At 39.9% G+C, this 21,176-nt stretch overlaps 1 protein-coding gene across 1 annotated transcript; it reads right to left on the reverse strand.

Moving 5' to 3' along the window:
* Positions 1–211: 211 nt before the first annotated feature.
* On the reverse strand, positions 212–20,664 carry WDR1 (WD repeat domain 1). The gene is made up of 15 exons (XM_061469184.1): positions 20,264–20,664; positions 19,841–19,962; positions 15,587–15,677; positions 12,467–12,614; positions 10,875–11,055; positions 8,960–9,037; positions 8,132–8,212; positions 7,788–8,021; positions 6,876–6,963; positions 5,474–5,630; positions 4,716–4,803; positions 3,569–3,679; positions 2,934–3,107; positions 1,527–1,671; positions 212–1,181 (listed from the first exon to the last, which is right to left on the reverse strand). Exons 1-15 carry the CDS (start codon positions 20,277–20,279, stop codon positions 1,072–1,074), a joined length of 1,824 nt encoding a protein of 607 aa, XP_061325168.1. The 5' UTR covers positions 20,280–20,664; the 3' UTR covers positions 212–1,071.
* Positions 20,665–21,176: the final 512 nt, after the last annotated feature.

Consider the following 21,176-nt stretch of genomic DNA (forward strand, 5'->3'; position numbering starts at 1 on the left):
GAGATGGTAACAAATCTTCCTACCGCTTTGTATCAGTGTCCTCCTCCACCCTTGCTAGACAGCTGGCTTTAAATCACTGATGTGTGTTGCAGAGTGGGAGAAGGAAACTAAACAAGATCACAACCCATTCGCATAGGATAATGGCTTCCATGCAACTGTTACTCAAGTGCAAAGGCATAAAACTCACTCAGCAAACATTATATTTAAAAAAAAAAAAATCACTTCAAGTCATAACAATGCTTCACTTTAATTCCTGTATTTTCAAAAAGGTGGTAGAAGTACTGCATTTTTTTTAAACAATAACATGCTTCTCCTCCTTCAAACAGAAAATATCTTTAATCTTCAAAACAGAATGATTTTCTGACATTGAAATGACCAGACATTCTTAATTCATGAAAATAACAAATGTGTTTCTGAAGCAAGAAGTTGCCACAATGATTATTTGTAAACATTATACCCACAACAGTAAGTACATCAAAACCCCACACTTCCACCTTAAAATAAACCACAAAACTTTGACATGAAATACATAAAAAGTTTATTATGTATGTACCCCGTTTTTTGTTATCTAAGAGGAGAAAATCTGAGGCAACAGTTTGGTGCAGTACAGAGAAGCAAAGCAATATACAGTAGCTGCACACAGCTTGATTGGTTTCGGATCACAACTAAATACTCTTACTATGACCGTTAGTACAGAAATGTTCTGTAATTAGAAAAAATGAGAATTATTACTCTCATGCTGTACAGTCTCATGTTTCTTGGTTAGAAAAGAACAACTGATTGAGTTTGAATCTTTCACACCTGAACCTTTCACACCAACTCGCTTGGCTGTTGCCTCTGGAATGTTCAGCACAAAGGTTAAGCTCCAGACATAATTTAAGTGCTTTTCATGTGCAAACTGTTACTGGCTAAAGCTTTCAAAGTACATTTAATTACAGATATGAACACCCTGTAAAGATATGAGGATATGATAGCAGACCCAGAGGCCAATACAGATTCTTAAGAGAAATGCTATGTTCCACTGCAGTAGTTCTAGTCCCTGATTAGGTCCTTCCAAAGAGAGGGATTATTTCAATTGTAGGAGATAGACCACTCTTTGACGGAAGCATCATGGGATGTTGTTACCAGAGTGTGTTCATCCAGCCATGCCAAGCCGCTTACATGATGTAGCCTGTGTGCATCTGCATGGCAGTGTGAAATAACAGAAGAGAATTAGGAAGGCGAGGCTGACAAAATAACTTCAGCGCATATTCCAAATGTGATTTTCAGCTGCATTAAATAGTAACAGTATATTTTAAAAAGTGACTACAAAACAACAGAAGAGTTCTGGCTATTGTGGTGTCCTGGGTTTAGCTACCAAGGAGAAAAATTGACTGCTACTGCTAAACCCAGGACATGTGGCTACACAGAGACTAATGTAAAGGCTAAATTAGTTTGGGAACATTCAAAGCTTAATTCTAGAAAGCTGTGTTGGATTTCGAGAACTACTAGCAACTCTCAAAAGTAATCTTTTGAAGGAAACATACCTGGTATCTTGACTCTGGTCTCTGGATCACTTACAGTCCAAACATATACCATCATGTCCATGCCTCCAGAAGCAAAGTGTTCATTGTCAGGAGACCAGGCAATACAAACAATTTTTGCATGGTGTCCGTAAAAGACATTATGCTCCTATTTGAAAGTTAAAGATACAGTGTTACTTCATTAGCTTAAGCTACTTCAGGAAATCCCTGGCTTTTAATCTGTAGCATTACAATAAGCTACTGCAATACTTCGGACAAAGTACATTGTCTGATGTATTGTACATCCATCGCAGTACAGATGGATGCCCTAAACAAACCAACTGGTGGCTTCATTTTATGCTGTTTATCTACACACTTATGAGGCTGGTAAAATCCAAACCTTTTGTAAAAAGATCTAAGACTTTTTCGATGAAAGCTGGATCTGTAAAGTGCATATGCAGTAAGTTACTTTTCGCTTAGAGACTTTTAAAGTAACCCCACAGATATTTCTAAAAACAAAATTCTTTCAATTTTTACTTAGCAATGTTTCTGTGGAATGCCATCTGCATTTTTCTAGTTTGGTGTGGTTTCAGTTACCTTAATGATTTTACAGGCTGATACACACAATGACTACTCAGCTGAAAAGTGGAAACTGCCCATTCTTTGGTTCTTGGTTGACACTTAATTGAGGGATAAAAAAAAAAAAAAAAAAAAAAGATTCCCTGCCCTAATGTATCCCTTTCTTTGCTTACTTCTTACCACAGTAAAGCATGTGCCATGCCAGCAAATTTTTATTGCCAAGTCTGCTTTATTTAATTCAATTTTGTTGTATTGCATGATGCTTATCAAGCTGAGCCTGCATTCTTGTCCATTTTCCAGAAACGCATACCAGCTCTAACAGGCATGCACATATTTTGTTGACTTTTTTCCCTTTAAAAAAAATCCCAATCCAACAAAAAAGCACCCCTCAAAAAAAAAAACCACCACCACCACACAAACAACTCCCCACCAAAAAAACCCAAACCAACCACCAACAACCCCACACATAAGAAGCACCCCACCACACTAGTGCTTCAGATGATCAGAATAAGGCACATGCATTACTTTGTAGTGATTACTTTCTAATCTTTTACATTTAACTACTGCTGCCTGTGGAGATCCAACTCCTCTGCCATGTGTTTGCTATTAAACGCTATTAAACAGGTAGCCAACCCACGCTGTACATTTCCTCACCTATTCTTATGATGTGGAAGCTTCACAAAGGCTGTTGTGAACAAAAAAGTGATGCTAACTAGAAATACCAGTTTAACAGTCATAGAAACACCAAATATAGTGATTTAACAATGAAGTCTCAGCTGCCACATTGTATTTCACCACAACAGGTTTAGACATGAAATGCCAGTCAATTTGTTTTTAAACAACAATTCTTACCGCATAGCCATCAGCAACACTAAAGACAGTGACAACTTTGTTTGCATCACAGACTGCAAGAAAGGCACCATCGTGAGAATATGCCAGGTCAGTAACAGGACCCTTAGCTTCCAAAGACTTCTCATCATTTTTCAAAGAGGTTCCTTGGATTGAATACAAACGGACATTCCCATCCTGCAAATTAATAGTGAAGAAGGGGAAAAGGTACAAAAAAAAAAAAATCACTTTACAATAGAAAGAGGAAGGCTTACTGAACTGAAGGAATGTTTTGCATCAGCTCTATCTGGTAGTGCTTATATTAAGAACTAGTTTAAAGAACCTGTCATTTATGCTGGCTACAACCCACCAAGTCTAGAATACAGACCTGGTTTCTAGAATTTACCTACTTCAAGCATATACTCAGTAAAAACAATTTGACAATTCAAAACCAGCAAATACAAGATAAAAAGTTAAGCGATAATGGTAGAACCTGGGGAATTAAAAGTCCAGGAATACCAATTACACACAGCTTGCTTGTTGTAATAATGCTCTTACAAATTGCCACATACTACTTCTAAAGCCATCTCCTAGTGTTAAATGTTTCTGTTACTAGTTACAAGTTCAAAGCAGGACAGATTTAGGAAGTGCAATCTTACCGCTCCTCCCACTGCTGCTGTACCTCCTCCAGGGTGAATGGCTACAGCTTCTGGCTCATAGCCAAGGTCATCAATTGCAAAACATTTCTTCTTATCTTTCATCAAGACAATCTGCAAATAGAAAATTAGAAACTAAGACTCTTCTTCAAAGTGCCCAATACAAAACTATGACTAAGCCACAAAGTTTAGTCATAAATACAAATGCACTCTCATTGCTCACAACTCTACTACATTCTGATCTTAAGGGAACAGTTTAATTAAAAAAAAAAAAAAAAGAAATAAATGCCTTCATGTAGTGACTAACTAATCTGCCACACTGGAGTACCTATGCGCTCTAAATTAGGTAGTGCAGGGCATGCTCTACTGCCTTCAGCTTTGCCTCATTTGGTTTGAGCATGAGCAACACTGACAAAACAGTATTTTTAGCAATGCTTACTGCATTCCCAGTTTGCTCCTTAAGGAAGGGAGGCAGGACCAAGTTAGTAGAAAGTTAATACTGCAATGTTAAAATTTAACTTTGTACCCAGGTCTATACTATGGACAACTGGAATTATAACTCACATGGAAAACAGGTTTGAACAACACTACTCAAAGTTCCAAGCATAAAACTAGCACCCATAGAGAAGGCATAAATCATTTGAAGTTACGCATACATTGATACAAAATAACCTCGGTGCAAAGTCTCTAGCTTCGTGCTATCTTAACACTCCTGGCAAGCAACCTAGAGCTACCTATGCTGTACAACAGCACTAGTTAACTGGCTACTTGGATTAGCCACAAAAAACCATAATGCAGGAACAAGACATCCTTTCCCCAAAATCACAGCACTGAACAGATCAGGCAAGAGCACGATTCAGATGCTGTAAGCCTTCTAGCACAGAGCTGCATTGATAACAAATTCTGATGCATTCACACAACCGACCATGTGAGATTTAAACCTATACATAAGACTTTCAAATTGGTACAGGATGCAAAAAGACAAGCCTAGCAAGCATCCTGATGAATGTTTCCCATAGCTGTCATTAGGAAATTCTGCAGATGTGCAAGTTGACCTCACACTAAACAGATTTGTTGGAAACCATCACATTACCATACACAGCACTATTAACAGAGCAATTGTGTTAATAATCCACAAGTTAATACTTACTTGTCCAATGCATAGAACTACAGTATAGCCACCAGGACCCACAGCTAAACATTTTGGCTGAACATCCATTTTCACAGCATCCTGGCCACTGGAGGAAGGTGTGCAAAATTGGAGAAGCAGGAAGAACAAAGCAGAAAAGAAATTATCCCATGCCTAACATTACTCAGAATTGCCTATTCAGATAATACTACTGATACTAACTATCAAGAATGTATAATTTATTTTTTAATAATCTGCAAAGCTTCCTTGTGTTTACTGTTTAAAGCATTAGTGTCTTGATTAGGTAGTACACCTGCTAAGTGAAAGTCAATGTTACTACACTGGAGTTCATTTATTTTTCTTTAAACTACGTGGTGACCTTCACAGCTTTCTTTAAAGTTTTTTGCTTCAACTGCAGCTTCCATGAAGAAACAGCCACGTCCCACCCTTCCTAACCACATTTATTACTGATATGCCCAGATATTTATGAATCAGAAAGTGGGCACCCTTCCCACAGTCTCCTAACTGAACCACCTGATACAAGATTGAGCTCTACCTAACCTGTGGAAGGGATGAGACAAACTGAAAAGCCTGGGATGCATTTCTTGTTGTCACAGAAAAAAGCAAGGTTGGTATAGCAATCATTTCTATACAGTTTCCATGGTAACTTAAAACCTGAATAAACTGTAGCATAAATTTCTTTGCCACATAAGTCAACAAAACTTGCTGTAGAATAATTAGGGATGTAATGCTACAATAAAGGCAACATTTTAACTCACCTGTAGTCCCTCTTGCTAAGGTTGGTGTAGCGCACAGTATCATCCATACTGCAGGTGACCAGCTGATCCATTTCATCCACTGCCATTCTAGAAACCTGGTTTGTATGACCTTTCCCAGAAAAGCCATCATTCTCTCCAGTTTCAGAATCCCAATAATGTGCATAATAGAATTAAGGAACATTTGGAAAGACTGGTGCAGTCAGATACAGAATCATAGAACAGTTAAATAATTGACCAAATAGCTAAGTTTAGAAGGTATCTCTTGAGATCACTTAGTCTGACCTGCTGCTCAAATCAGTGTCAGCTACAACAGGCTGCCCATTCCGCTGGATTCCGAGCATCTCCAAGGATGGAGATTCGACAATACAGAGTTCAGTCAATCTCATACCCTCAAAATATTTATTAAATGAACCTCTGTTGTTCTGTAATAAGCTAAATGACCTGCCACAGACATTAGCAAATACTGGAGCAATTAACATCAGGTCTGAGAACAGGAAATACTTTTTAAAGAGTCATAGTTAGAAGTCCTGCAACACTGGCTTTCCCTGATGTTGTATGTTAACATCAGTCTGAACTACTAACACTGCATTACAAGTTTGTAAAGAAACAAGTCCTGTATTTACTACCATTTATGCCAATGTGATACCATTTTAATGCACCACAGCAGGCAGGATGAAAGACTGCATTTTTACTTATAAGCTTCAGAACACTGAAAAAAATCCAAGTCTTCTAGCTGAACACATCCCAACCTCACCCTTTAATGTGCCCTTTGCAAACCAGGCTGCATTCCCAGTGTTTTGCTCCAGAAACCAACAGGAGTTAAATAAAGTGTCAAAAGTAGTACAAGTTCTCTTCAGTAAGAAAGTCATCAGTGAGAAAGCCTGATGACATTTGGGATATCAAAGAACACAGTATGTCACAGAACTTCAAAACCACACCTTAATACAGGAGAAAAAAAAACCCACAACTGTAAAGAGAAATGAATGATAACAGGTCAGAGATGGGTCAGAAAGTTTTTCTGTCCTGAACATCTGAAAAACAAGACACATGACTTTCAGAAGATCTATGGCATGTTACTGAGAAAAAGCCATACGTATTTTGTGTGTATGACAATACATGAAAAGTTACAAGAGGCTAATTTATACATTTACTTGCTCCTCCATACTAACAATTTACATACCACACAGTAGTGACAACTAAAAATTAAGAACTAGTTTATATTTAGCAGGCAAGTGTAAAAGCAAACAGTACAACAGGCAAGTTAAGGGAAAGTAAAATTAACTTCTATTCACCTGTGTAAAATAAACATAAGTTTTTGCCTTTGGCAAAGCGCTCTTTTTTCCTCCAAACTAGTTCTCAGACTATAAGGCTAGAACAAATACCACTATCATTCAAAGGATATTAATATGACCATCATTACTTCCAGAGTAAATATAGGACTTTCCACCATTTTTATGCACTGTAAGACACTGAATTGATTTACTATGACCCTGTGAACAGAACACAAATAATCACTGATGGGCAAATTTTCATCTTAACATATACATAGATTAAACCTATTTCAGAAGGTCTGTAGGTAACTAGAAAATAACATTTTTTTCATAAGCATTAAAAGTCACCCAGAATACAAATCACTACTTAACAGCACAGTCACTTAACAGTTGCAGCACTGCTATTCCCATGTACTACTTTTTAAAGAGAATGAATAGGCACTATGAATATCCTTATTAGCCTGCTGGGCCAGAACACTTTCATGGCCTCTTTCATTGACAAAGTTTGATTTTTCAAGCACTTTATGATTCATGGAAAAGGACTAAATATGGTCATGTACCCACATCAACTGTCTGAATTGTAGCACCAATAGCAAGAATTTGGGACATCCATTTCTAGTTCATGTAAAAATGTAAGTTCCCAGGAGAGTGCTGTGTCAGAGAACTCTTTAAATTCTAAAATTAAAGCTCAATTGCACAGTAACCCTGGTCACCTTGTTCATAACACACTAGCTCTGACAGAATGAGACACCACCAGTAGTTTTCTATCTATGCTCTATTTCGTTTTGCATCTCAAGAATGGTTAAAAGCTGCTATGAAAAATAAGGTGATAACCTTAACTGAAAACAAAATCAGCCTCTATGTTTGCACAAAGCACAGCATCATGCATGTAACATTTTAACTTCTTGATTCACATCACACAGGGCTTGTCTGGTAATGCTAACTTAACAAAACCATTTTTCAATAGTTACTGCTCCATCTGGACAGCGTCAAACACCGAGTCACTTATTGCAGAAATGGGTGCAACAAGAAGTTTAACCTACCTTTATGATGCGTAAAGGCTTATTAAGATTGTTCTTGTCCAAATAATTAATATAGCCGGACAGGGAGATAGTCAGTAAATGGTCTTTCTGCCACAAGCAACCCAACTGCTGATCCAACACATTTGATCCCATGTTAAAAGTACTGACAATAGAATTAGCACCAACATCCCAGATTTTAGCAGTTTTATCTCCAGAAGCAGAAAGCAACTGACTACTGTCAGGGCTCCAACTAATCTGTGAAAACAAATGTCACAAGATAGTAAATGCATTTATTATTGCTAAACTTCATAGTCCATGAACTTGGAAATACTACGGACCATTTGCACAAATGAAGTGATACTTACAGCATAAATACCTCCATCATGAGCTTTGCCTCCACCAAGAGCACACACTTTCTCTCCAGTCTTCCCATCGTAGACAAAAATCTTAAGAGAGCACACAGACGTACAACTTAAAAGGAAAAGCAGTAACAAGAAAAAAAAAACAAACAAAAACAACTGAAACACTATTACTTGCACTACAGAAATCATCCTTTTGTTACGTGGTATGCTTACAGGTTTATCAAAGACTAGATTTTTAAGGAACAGGAACAAGTATTCCTGTATTTAAGACTAAACAAATGAGATTACAACTGTAAATAACCACAGCAAGATACTCTGTTCATTGGATCCTGACATTTGAAATTCTGGAAGATGTTACATTTTTGGCTCCTGCCATGATGGTGGCTGCTTAGCACTACAGTCATGGGAACGTGCCCTCGTAGGAGGGGGAGCTACCTACAGTGTCATTGTCAAACCTGCCCTTATCAGCAGGGAGTCATAGAATCAAAGAATGGTTAGGGTTGGAAAGTCCACACTGGGCTACCCATCAGTTCAGTATTTTGACCATACTCCTCACAACCATAAGGACATATGTATCCCAAAAGTCTAATATGCTTCTTCCGAAATAACCTGTAGAAATAATATGCTAGGGAGATGGTATAGAGAAAAAAGCTGAGTGAGAACTGGTTATCAGTTGTTACAGCTTTATAGGAGGTTATTTAAAAGGTTAAGCCACTCATTTCTTGGCATGAAAAAGCAACATGTATTTTACATTACTAACTCTATTCCCAAAATACACAAGAAAGTCTTCTTGTGCTAAAATCACTAGAAAAATAATTTCTTTATTTTTACCTGGCCATCTGCACTAGCTGTAGCTAATCTGTTCCCATCAGGAGAAAACCTCACACAGTTTACAAACCGTGTATGGTCCTATAGGGGAAAAAAAAGTAAGAATCAGAACACAAGATAAGAACAGACTCTTTTTACATAGAAGACAATCCAGTATCAATGAAGATCTCTTACACGCAAGTCATAAATTAGCTGTGTAGGAAGATGCCTGCTGTAGAGAATGGCTACAGAGCAAGTCTAGCCTCTAGCTGAAGAGGATGATGGGGGTTGAGAATAGTCCAGAGAGGGAACTGTGGCATCAGTAGCCAATGGAGTTCAAACAACTTAGTACAATGCCACATGAAGGAGTACTCAGTTTCAGGGATAGGCAGGAAATAAAACCCACAGCTGCAGGCTAGATGCAACCATGAGATTTTTTCCCTCCGGTCACTGGCTTCTTCTGCAACATTTAAACTCTTGCTTCATCACACAAATAAGTTTTACACAAAGAACAATACTTCATCCTTCTTACTGTAAAAGACACAGGCATGAAGAATAGTTAATTATTTTACTGGAATCTCATTTCTGGGAGACTGCACTAAAGGTAGCTCAGGGAAGTAGCCAGGCAAGACTGATGTATGCTCCCCAAATAGACTATTTACAAGTAGGAGACTATTCAAACCATGCTAACTAGGAAACACGTTAAATAGGGAAGCACCACAATGAGGCCAATGCAAAGAGATTTGGAAGACTATTTTTAGTATTATGAAAGGCAGGTTCTTAACCTACTTTCTTTAACTATGATGTTTCCTGATGATACCTCAAGGCCTAAACCATACAACAGTCTGTACCCAAATCAGATATATCAACTCAAATATCACTTTAAAAGAAAGACTGTATCACAAACAAGTGTAAGCAGCACTGGTAAGCAATTCAGACTTGAGAGCTCAAAAAGAACCAGCTTAGCAAAATGCAAGTATCAACTTAAGTTCAGAAATATATTAGGCAACTACATCATTTCATTGGATTGCACAGCTCAAAACAATTCCTTTTCTAGAACCACAATGGAATCCTTTCTAAAAGTCAGTGTACGAAGAGTACTCAAGGAACCATATTTAAGAAAATAAAAAGCCTACAACTGTCATCTTAAAAATAAAACAAGAACTAAATATTTTTACTTTATTAGTGCAGTAACATCCTGTATCTCTGCAATCATTTTTTTTTTTTTTTTTAAGGCATGCCTTCTGCCACCAGAAACAGCTGCAGTAGCTTTAGGCTTCTCATCTTCTTTGGCCTCCAGTAATGATGAATGTCTTAAATGTGGTAATTCCAAGCTTTGTTTGATTTATTTAAAAGATTTTAACTTACAGAATAGGAAACAAAAGTTAAAAGAAATGCAGAAACAAAAACTGACCACAGAAGTTATATACGCAGTTCTCATAGAAATCAGTTATGTTTCCAAGTATCTACACTCACCCTTTTCTAAGCTGTCATGGGATTTCAGATTTGAGCACTTTTAAGCAGATTGGAAAATTCCATTCACACCACCAAATTTCTTGAATCAAGCACCTTGGAGATTATTAAGAAATTCTACACAACTGCACTGGGAAGCAGTGCTCAGAAAGCGACAATAGGGCTGATGAAACATCCTGCTTCTACAGTTATGGAAGAGGATGAAGAGCAAAAAAAGAAAACTGGAAAAAGTGCTTCAGGTTTTCTTTTTTTTTTTCCCCCATTTATTTCAGTTCTCTTGGACTAAGGCAAGCCTCCAGTTATACACAGGTTTAAGAAGGCCACTTGACACCAACTATGCCTCAAAAGGAGGAACCAAGAACTTCTGTAATGACAGCTAGCTGTGACAAGAACTGCAAGCTTGTTGGAAAGCTTTCAGTCAACTTGCTGCACAGTTTAGCAGAGCTACAGCTCAACTTAAACTCACACTTATTGTAAACTTGAACTTGAATGGCGGTCCCTCAAAGAAAGCGGCACAGTTGTCATCACTGCCAGTTGCCAGACGATATGGTCTTGTTTGTTTAATGTCCACACTATTGATCACTTTGTTGTGCCCAGTAATCTCGCCAACAGAAGAACCACTATCCCAGAGGAACACTGCTCCGAATCTAGTTAGAGAAGCACACAATAACTACAATTCATAAAAGTTACACGTAGATTAACTTCATCAATATCTGCCAACAACTGCACTCAAAGAAAAGAAAATAGGTCATCTCGTTAATCTCATGCAAGCTCCTCATAGTTCCCTGAAGGCTACTTGAGACCTTGCTGGAGAGAGAATCTAATCTTCAATAGGAGACATTTGCTGAAGGGGACAGACAAGCAAATTTTATGTATAAAGCTTCTAAAACCCAGAGATCAAAAAGATATTCTTCAGTCAGTTTATAGGAAGAAATAATTATTCTGCCTGCATAGTCGCTACACCAAATGTGGAAAGCTAGGATAACAACGACATTAGATCATTAATCTGATTATTTGGCCTAAATTGGGTGCATTGCTTTTACAACTACTTAAAGGTTTAAGGAAGAAGAGTTATAACAGTATTTGTCAGTTCTACCTTTAAATCTCCTTGAGGGAAAAAAAAAAAAAAATAGTATAATCAATACAGTGGCACTAAACTACCAGAGCATCGCTGTTATAAAGGAATTCTACAGAATCACTTCAGCAAAATTCTAGACTGAAAGTTCATCCATCTAACAGAAAACTTGCAGAATCTGAAGTAGGAGAACAAGTTTACAGAGTATCTACCCAGGGGCAGGTGGGGGTGGAGGGAACAACAAAGGACAAAATCTCTTTCAAATAGAAAGACTGAGAGATTTGTCAAAAAGACACAGTATATGATGGCAATTAAAAAATGGTGCAAGAGGTCAGGGAACAGGACCGCACTATGTTTTTCAGACCTTTAGGCATAGGACTACTCTACCTTAAAGATCTGTCAGTCTTTAAACAATAAAGAAAGGACACAAACCTGACTAATGAGCACCTCAGTCAGATTAGGACAACTGGTTGCGATTTTATTTATTACCATAATAAAGCCTAATAATATGGGTGCGTTGCTGAGGGAGAAAATTCAGATACACTTTTTTTCCTTTATTTTCTTACTCTTATTCAGCCATGTCCTCTCAATCTGTGAGGTATAAGAGAGGAGGAGGAGAACTGGCTGGTGGTTCTTCCTTCCCACTCTACCAGAGTTAGAATACCTCCTTATACCAAAGGCATACTAACAGCTATAATTGAACATAATATTCAAATCTAAAAAACAAACAAGACCCCACAATTTTTAAACTGAGAAATTCCTATAGAACTCTATTCTCCAGTTTTACAGCTGTCAAAGACTGCATAAATAATTCTCCTGCAGAACAGCTTGAAGTTGAAACAGGGAACAAGCCACGATTTTCTCCCCTTGAAGAGTAAAAAGCTTTCTGCAAAGAACCTGCTTTGTTAGAATACAGAGATTTACCATATATGTATGTATACACACACACACACACACACACACACACACAAAGAATTACTCACTTTTCCCTTCCTTCTCCAACCACAGCAATTCTCTTGCTGTCTTCAGTCCAGGCAAGGTCCTTTATTTTTCCTGCAAAAGGCTGATACTCATACTTCAGTAAGTGTTCTTTCTGTGTAGTATCCCAGATTCTCAGCTTTCCAGAAACATCTGCCATAATAAAATAGAATATAACTATTGTTGTTCCAGCATGACTCAGTCACATGATTTAACGATCTGCCAGGGTACAGATTTTCAGCTACACTGAACACTTGCACTAGGGAACCTCTTTTCCTACCCTATTACAACTACTACAAATTACTTGACTGAGGAACACTGATGACTACATCCATTTCACTGAATGATGCTTATAGTCAGATAATAATGTTCAAGACACGCAGCAATATATACAACATGGAGAAAACTTCTGCAGACACACAAAAAAACCTGCACAGCAAGAGGGTAGGAACTCTAATGTACAGCCAGTATGTGTCAATTATCCATGCTACATACACACACACACAAAACCCCTAAAACGAAATCCACACAACCCCACCACCACAAAACCAAAACCTAACAAAACCAACAATCATACTACCCTCCCCAAGACAGCTTACCCACACTCATTGGGAAGTAAGCCACCCAGCATCTACAATCTGATGGATAGTGTCTGATGCACTGAAATTAATACTTCAGATTTTTATTATATCTTCAAAGCACACCCATTTTGCATCCAAATACCAGATAGATGTAAACATTCAGAAAGATTTTTTCCCCACAGAACTCAATTCATGCACACTCATCAGTATATTTTTTTCTATACTGAAGCATGTACACACGTCATGTTGTGCACGAATACCTGCACTATCTGGATTACTGCAAAAGAATCCAACAGTATATTCAAACATTGTAATGCCACACGTGGCAGACACAGCACAGGTCATAACAATTTATGGCTTAATATAATGAAAATTTCCTTGCATAGCCCTAGAGCTTGCTTGTATTCGGAGCAATTACTGTGGTGCAGCATTACCAGATTTAAAAAATCACCAGAGGAACTGTTCTATACCCACACAGCAAATTCTGTATGTACTGAACCCTTTATTAAAGCCACTGTTTTAGAATAGACCATGTGCTAAGATATGTATATGTCACCTTAGCATAAAACTTTTGAATTCTGTTCATCATTTACTGGTGCATCTTCACAGTTCAATTTAAGCATACAGCAACCTTGTCTCTGTGGGACCTGACCATGGACCCACCACCCTTCTGCTAAGGACAGATGTAGTATCCTCCATTTTACAAAATGTGTTATTGAAGCAGAATTCTAATGTAGAGTTAAAAATTTAATTGATTGCTCCATCTATTAATAGATGGTACACATAAGCTTTAACTTTATGATATGTCCCATTACTACATCTCTTATGACTGCAGTAAGAGAAATTACCATAAAAGCCACAAAGCACATTGCCAAAGGTCTGTCTCACCAAGCACATGAAGTATTAATGCAGGTTGCACGGCTAATGCAGATTTATAGATAGAGAAATGAATCTTACATGTTATACTTAGAAACAGCTTAAACAGCCTGATACTATCTTCAGACCCCATGCTCAGCAGTATCACAGAACTATTTATAAATGACATGCAGAAGACACTTTTTAAGGGAAATACTGCAGCCTAAACTGATTTACTTGGGTATGACACAATGTCTGAAAAAAGTCAACTGAATATTCCCCAAGGAGCAAGGCTTCCTTAAGCTGATCATTACTGAAAAACTTCTTCACAGATCAGATTATGTGTATATAACTCTTCTTTTATAGATGACTGAAAATCTACAAGGGTGCAAGAACAGAATACATGGTCATTCTGAGAGATAAGTACAGCACAGACCTAAAGCTGTAGAATAAAGAATGCAAACTGGACTTTAAGGTACTCAATTTAACATATGGTCACACACAAGACTGAGCCAAGGAAGTCCTGGCTCTGGCTGCTTTCAGATCAGGGTGGGGGAAAAAAACTGAAAACCCAAAAAGTTGTACTGTTACTGTTCTTAAAGATTCTCCAACTACTTAAAAGATAAGTATTCTAATACATCTTTCTGATGTGCAAAAAGCCAGCTTTACGTTTTAAAAAACACTATATCTTTTAAATTGCTGAAAGAGAAACTCCAATTCTACTAATTCTGTTAAGACCTGTGCATCTAAGTCTGGACTCCCTTTCTAAGGAGCTCATACTCAAAGTGTTTTCTTTTCAGATATATTACTTAGAAAGTATTTCTGTATTTGGGCACATTACTTGTTTCTGAAGCATTTTTAATGGACAATGGCAAGCAGATGTTAAAATATCCATTGATTAACTGCAAATATTTTTAAGAAATTGAAGTTATAGTATTATATTTATCAATATTCTTCAACTGTATATCAGTCCTCTTGAAAAAAATTTTTTTTGAAGCAAGCTTCTATTAAAAAGAGGAGAGAAAGGGTTAGTTCTTTGTAAGTCATCAAAACTGCAGCAATTTCCATTAACAATCCAGGAAATTTATGCTGTAGAAATTCATGCTACCCATTCTCAGATTACTGATTCACATGCATTACACAGAAACCATGAATCAGCCTCTTCCCTGTTAACTTACCAAAGAAAGCTTTTTAGTTCAGGTTACAAACGTGAGAAAAGTCATGACAAGTCTTGCCAAGTTTAGTCAGGAAGAAAGGAAAAAGGAAAAGAAATGGGTATGTGCTCTTCGAGAATCCCTCCCCTGCCACCAATGAATCAAAGTTTGTTAACAAAAACAATAGTCCTGTATTTCAGAAATAAGTTTCCATTCTGCTGCACATACACAAGTCTTCATTACACTAAGATTTGTTCTCGTTAATGCTTCACACCAAGTATTTAAAGTTCATTTCCATGTTCTTTTTGATTTAAATAATTTTAAAGACCAAGCATGTCACTACACTCACTACTTTGGAAAGAGGTTAGAGGAACAACTACATAAATCATTCCTTCCTCAGGCACGTATATGTAATTCCATTGAAGCATGTTACATTAACTGTGCGTCTTCTGTGAAGCATTATGACTCTTCTGCCATCAAGCACTTCAACAGCTCTGTCCACATACCCCATGCAGCATTCGTGCTGATACTTTACCTCCAGATGCTATGTAGAATCCACTGGGAGCATACTTGGCAACTACAACCTGATGGGCATGCTCAGTGTAGATGTCAGCAATTGCAGGATTCTAGTTTAAAGAACAAATAAAGTTAATGAGCTGTATTTCCTGGTTTTCAAAGGCATAAAATCAGATATTCAAAGATAAAACTTAGAAATTCTGTTCACACTCCTCCTCTCATACCCTTCCTTCCACCTTAAATACAGCTATTGTCTAAAACTGTAAAGTGCAGCACACATTGCAGTACACAGTAGAATACTTTAGTGCAGTACATAATAAGTGCAGTACACAGTAGAATACTGCTGTTCAAAGCAACACTCTAATTTCTAACAACTGACAAAGTGTTTCCTCTAACAGCCAGAACTGTTGTGACTGTTTCCTCTCCAATACCTCCTGAAAGGTAGAAAAACCTTGAAAACATTAGGCCAGGCATAAGGTTTCTTTCTATGGGGCTGGCCCAGGTAAGTCAACTATCCAAGGAGAATACTAAACAAGCTGTGCTCTGCAGCGCACATCCAAAAATTCTACTAAAGTCGAGTATGAAAATTAAGCATATGGTTAACCATAGTGCGTGGCTGTTAACCACCACCATGTACTCAAGAGCACTCAGTAACCAATGAGGTGTACAATGCTTGCTCTTTTTTACTGATTGCAATCTGTTTAAAAAGCTAGTAGAAAAGCACAGGGAAAGATATTTTCCCTAGTATCAAGAGATGGAATTTTGAAAGAAACTCAGTGCCACCCCATCACGATTTTATCTCTTTAGTCTTAGAATACGTTTTCAGGTGCTTCAGGTTTGACAGTAAAACTGACTCAGTGTCTTAACAGTTCATTAAGTGTTAAACTATGGAAATACCACACAAATCAGAAAAGGATGACATCAGGGCAAAAATCTGCTCTCAAATGAACTGTGTAAAAAGACATTCTGAACCTTTTCCAAATATAGTACATACAGCAGTAATATACTACAACAATAATACACTCCTTAGAAAATATAAAATTCTGCAAGGTAACAGGTATCTTCAAGCTCCAGAAATATGACTCATATGGTCAAACCAAAAGTCCATTTTAACTGCTATTTTTAGGGGGCCTATAGGGATGCTGAAGAGGGACTCTTCATTAGAGACTGTAGTGACAGGACAAGGGGTAACGGGTTAAAACTTAAACAGGGGAAGCTTAGGTTGGATATAAGAAGGAAATTCTTTCCTGTTAGGGTGGTGAGGCACTGGAATAGGTTGCCCAGGGAGGTTGTAAATGCTCCATCCCTGGCAGGGTTCAAGACCAGGTTGGACGAGGCCTTGGGTGACATGGTTTAGCGAAAGGTGTCCCTGCCCATGGCAGGCGTGTTGGAACTAGATGATCTTAAGGTCCTTTCCAACCCCAATGATTCTATGCTATGATTAACGCAGATTTATTCAACCAAACCAGAAAACCACGTGATATTATGGTACAACTCAGCCATCCAACTAGGAAAAACTAAAACACCCGCTCTGTGTTAGAAAGCAGACAACCTCATGCTTGCAGGAGTTCTTGCTGATGCAGTACTGTTACATCTCAGGAGACAGAATGCAGCTTACTTATGCAAGAAGCAGCTCTTTTTCATTCCTGCTTTTATAAATTGCTTGAGTGCATTACAGCCCTACTTAAGCCACAATCATCTGCATTTATAGCATGTACCTCTCTCCATTTTGTAACTGGATTTTATCTAAGCAAGACATGATAATGTTCTCCCCATTCTATAGCTGCATCATCTACAAGTACAGGGAGCTCAAACACCCCACCCCTCCATTCATTATTAATGGCATATGTAAGTAGCTGCTATTTTACAGCAAGAACCTTCAAGAGTCCAGGAAGCTAATAAGATGAGAGACTGGTCTTAAACAGACTGACTTAAGGGGTTAAACATAAGAGAGACTCCCAAATTTAAGATATGGTAAAAATATTCAGGAATAATCTAAAAAAAAAAAAAGATTTTTGGATAAGATTATAGTGGTAGCTGGGAAAAATACAGTACCTAATTCTGGATTCAACAAGAAGAGCAAGCTTATGTGGCTTGTTTTGAACACTGAAACCAGAGCCACGTATGAAAGTGAGCAGTTTAAGTTCCAAGTTTCAAAGTAGGCTTAGACCCACGAAAACAGTAAAATATTAATAAGGAATGAAACCTTACAATTATCACTAGTCCTTCTCACAGTGCTTTTTCAGCACTGTTCCTGGAGGTTTTCTTGTTAAATGAAACCTCTACATCATGCTCAAAGATCAAGCATTAACCCCAAATGCTATACCCATCACCACTGATTAGCTAACACTAGACAGGCTTCAGACTTAAGAGAAAAGCGATCACTGCATTTTGACGACTCGTTTTGTTTTTTTGTTTTTATTAGGACACAACGATCTCATTAGATTACTGCTCACAGAGGGATTAAACATAGACCTCCCGATATTTCATTTGGTTGTTACAAACTATGATAGGGGCTTCTATATTATTCAGAGAAAGCATGGCTCGCAACTACAAGCGGACACAGTTCCATGTTGAGTTATGAACAAATCACAACATTCTTTAACACAAAAGCCATAACACAGGCTCTGGTCAGTTTTTGTGTCACTGCTACAATACATTCTGTAATTGTCTGCAGAGCATCACCTGTCAGTTATTAACAGTAGCAGACCCTCCTTGCCTGTTAGGTCAGCTTGCCTATTGGCATGAATTACACCATAAAACCCAGAGATTTATGACTTTCGCTCTCAACTTCCCTTGAGAGTTTAAACAGTCTAAATCTGAATTCCCACAATCCCACCTCGCCTGTACTCAGACTGTGCCATGTGCTCAGAGCTCTGGCTCACACTAGGACTGACATTTGCATCAGGCAAATCTTCAGTGAGCCGATTCAGGAAGATAAAAGCGAACTGTTTACTTCTAATTTAACCCCCAAAGTAGGGACATATAAGCATTAATTATAGTGCAAGGGAGAAGTCACAATCCATAACGGGCAAAAACTGTAACATAAGCAAAGTGGCTTTTCTCCCTTCTCGCATCACTTTGTGTGCCATTACAGTGTTTAACTGAGACTTCTGGTTTCAGAAAATTGAACTTTGCTTGTTACTAAGAGCAAAGCACTCTTACAACATTACACACTGAAAACAGAGTGCAAGCTTAATTTTGGTTTTAAGTGGATGAATTTAAACTGATACCAAAAAAGAAATTTGAAAAAATAAATAAGTTACTAATAGAATTTCTGTATTACAGCATGACAATAAAGAGATCATCTGAATATAATGGGAGTAATGAGATAAATCAGGAAAACAGCTCATAAAAAATAAAGTTTACAAAGGTGATTCACAGATGCAGCCATAAACAAATCCATTTTTGCAGAGACTTAAAAATTCCAGAGAGGTATAAGCTAGCCCCCTGCAGTCCTCCTCACTGCAGGACAAATCTGCAGTAAGAGAGGAAAGTAAATCTAGGGGAGAATCTGATTTTCTACAGAACAAGCATTTACTTTGAAGAAAAGTATTTTTTGAGAAGTAGTAGCAAGACAATACCTAGACATGCAATGTTTTCTCCATACTTTTCAAAAGGATGCCATCTTTGAAGTCATTTAAATAACTCACTTAGCATTCCTCTAGTTACCACCAGAGAAGAAAAAAAAGCAAGCCTCCACACCACTGAAAACATTAACTGGGGCATTCTTATAGCTAATCGATGAGGAAAGTTCCCTGTGACCAGGGCTGAGAACTCAACATGCATGCAGCTTGAAAACAACTGAAAACTGTTTTGATTTCTGGAGTGCAAGGGTGGAGGAAAAAGCTACGGACTAGCATATTTAAAGATGGGGTCTGCAAGTATTTGCATGTTTCTCTTACAAGCTCAATACAGCAAATGGGGAAGTGTTCATCTATTAGGCAAACACAACACTCAACTTCCTAACAGCAATATTCGAGGAGATGAACAAGGCTAACCTGAATATACCAGTCTCTCGACTGCAATTCCTATGCAAAGCGAGGGAGAGAACTGCACATTGTACTACAGGTTTCTGCAGTCGCTGCCTGTGGTTTTCTACCTGAGTCATGCACTCTGCTTATTCCCCTACTGAGGATCACAGATCCATGACCTCAATGGGAATCACAAACTGAGAATGAAACACGGGCTATTAAAGGCCAGAGGCTGGGAAACAAAATGAAACTTAGCAAAAGCTTTACGCTACGAAACGAAATAAATCAGGATACATTACATCAACGTTTCTGATGACGACACACTTTCCATTGGTATAAAGAAAATTGTTGCCCTTAGGATCACCTCCGATAATTTTGGAAACGCCTCGTTCAACCTGCGGGAGGCTGGCGAACACTTTTTCTATGGGAACAGGAAGAAAAAGAGGGAATAAATAAATTAAAAAAAAAAAAAAGGAAAAAGAGGGCTTACTCTTGGCCGTACCGGACGCCAGCCGCGCAGCCATACACCCTGCCGGCAGGCGCGGTCACTTGTTGCTGTCAGCGGGGCTGTGAGGAACTGCCGGCTCCGCGCCCGCCTCCAGGGCGGCGGCGGGCGGCCCGGCGCTCTCTCTGCCAGCGGGGCTCCCCACCGCCACCACCCGCCCCTAGTCCCGGTCCCCGTCCCCTCACCGCTCCGGTCCCCCCCTTCCCCGCGGGCTTACTGATCTCGTACGGCATCTTCGCCCACTTGTTACTGCGGTGGAGCTGGAAGGGAGGCGAGCGCAGCCCGGCGCGGCGCAAGCGGACCGGCCCTGGCCCTCTCCCTCTGCTCCCGCCGCCGCCGCCTCAGCCCCGCGGCGCCCAGCGGCACAAACCAGGAAGCGCCCGCACGGCCCGCCGCTCTCCCCTGTCTTTGACCATATATAGTCAACTCTGCTCGCGCCGCGCCGCTCCCCGCCAGCCCGCGCCCCGCTCCCTCCCCCGGAAATGCCGTCGGCTCGGACGGGCCCGGCGGGGGCTGCGCTGGGGCGCCCGCAGGAGCTGGCCCCGCCCCGGCAGGGAGCTGCGCGCAGGCCGCGGCGGGCGGGCGGGCCGGGGGAGCCGCAGCGGACGCCACACGTTGGCTCTGCCTAGACTCGGAGCAGGCACCTTAGGGCGGGCTGCGCATGCGTATGCACACCCCTCCCCACCCAGCCGCGGATCTCTTCGGGGCATGCGTGGGGTTGGCGTATGCGCGGTAGCACGGCTGAAGCCGCTGAGGGGACGAGCAGGGGTGTTGCCATGGTGACAGCCGGGCGAGTGTGCGGCCGTGGAGTCGGGGGGAAATCCGCGCTGATCCTTAGGGAAGGCGGGCAGGCGGGCAGGCAGGCGGGCAGGCAGGCAGGCAGGCGGGGAGGCAGGCAGGCAGGCTAGGCGGGCAGGCAGGCAGGCGTGCGGGCAGGCAGGCGGGGAGGCAGGCAGGCAGGCAGGCAGGCAGGCTAGGCGGGCAGGCAGGCAGGCAGGCGGGCAGGCAGGCAGGCAGGCAGGCGGGCGGGCGGGCGAGCGAGCCTGGGAATGCCGCGGGAGCTGCGGGTGTGCGGAGAAGGAGGCGGGGGGAGCCCCTCCATTGCGTTGTCGCCCGTTTCTCACCGCTTG

This window comes from Pezoporus flaviventris, unplaced genomic scaffold (genome assembly GCF_033815535.1).
Source record: "Pezoporus flaviventris isolate CSIRO_AGI_PZ_B2104156 unplaced genomic scaffold, CSIRO_AGI_Pfla_v1 ptg000002l, whole genome shotgun sequence".
Classification (NCBI taxonomy): domain Eukaryota; kingdom Metazoa; phylum Chordata; class Aves; order Psittaciformes; family Psittacidae; genus Pezoporus; species Pezoporus flaviventris.

What these genes read in the sequence shown, in the direction of transcription:
- WDR1 (XM_061469184.1), bottom strand. An exon ending in AGCCTTTACGCATCATAAAG is followed by an intron (nt 6,964 to 7,787) that starts GTAGGTTAAACT and finishes TTCTGTTCACAG; the next exon opens with GGTCATAGTAAATCAATTCA. An exon ending in CTTAGCAAGAGGGACTACAG is followed by an intron (nt 4,804 to 5,473) that starts GTGAGTTAAAAT and finishes ACCTTCCTCCAG; the next exon opens with TGGCCAGGATGCTGTGAAAA.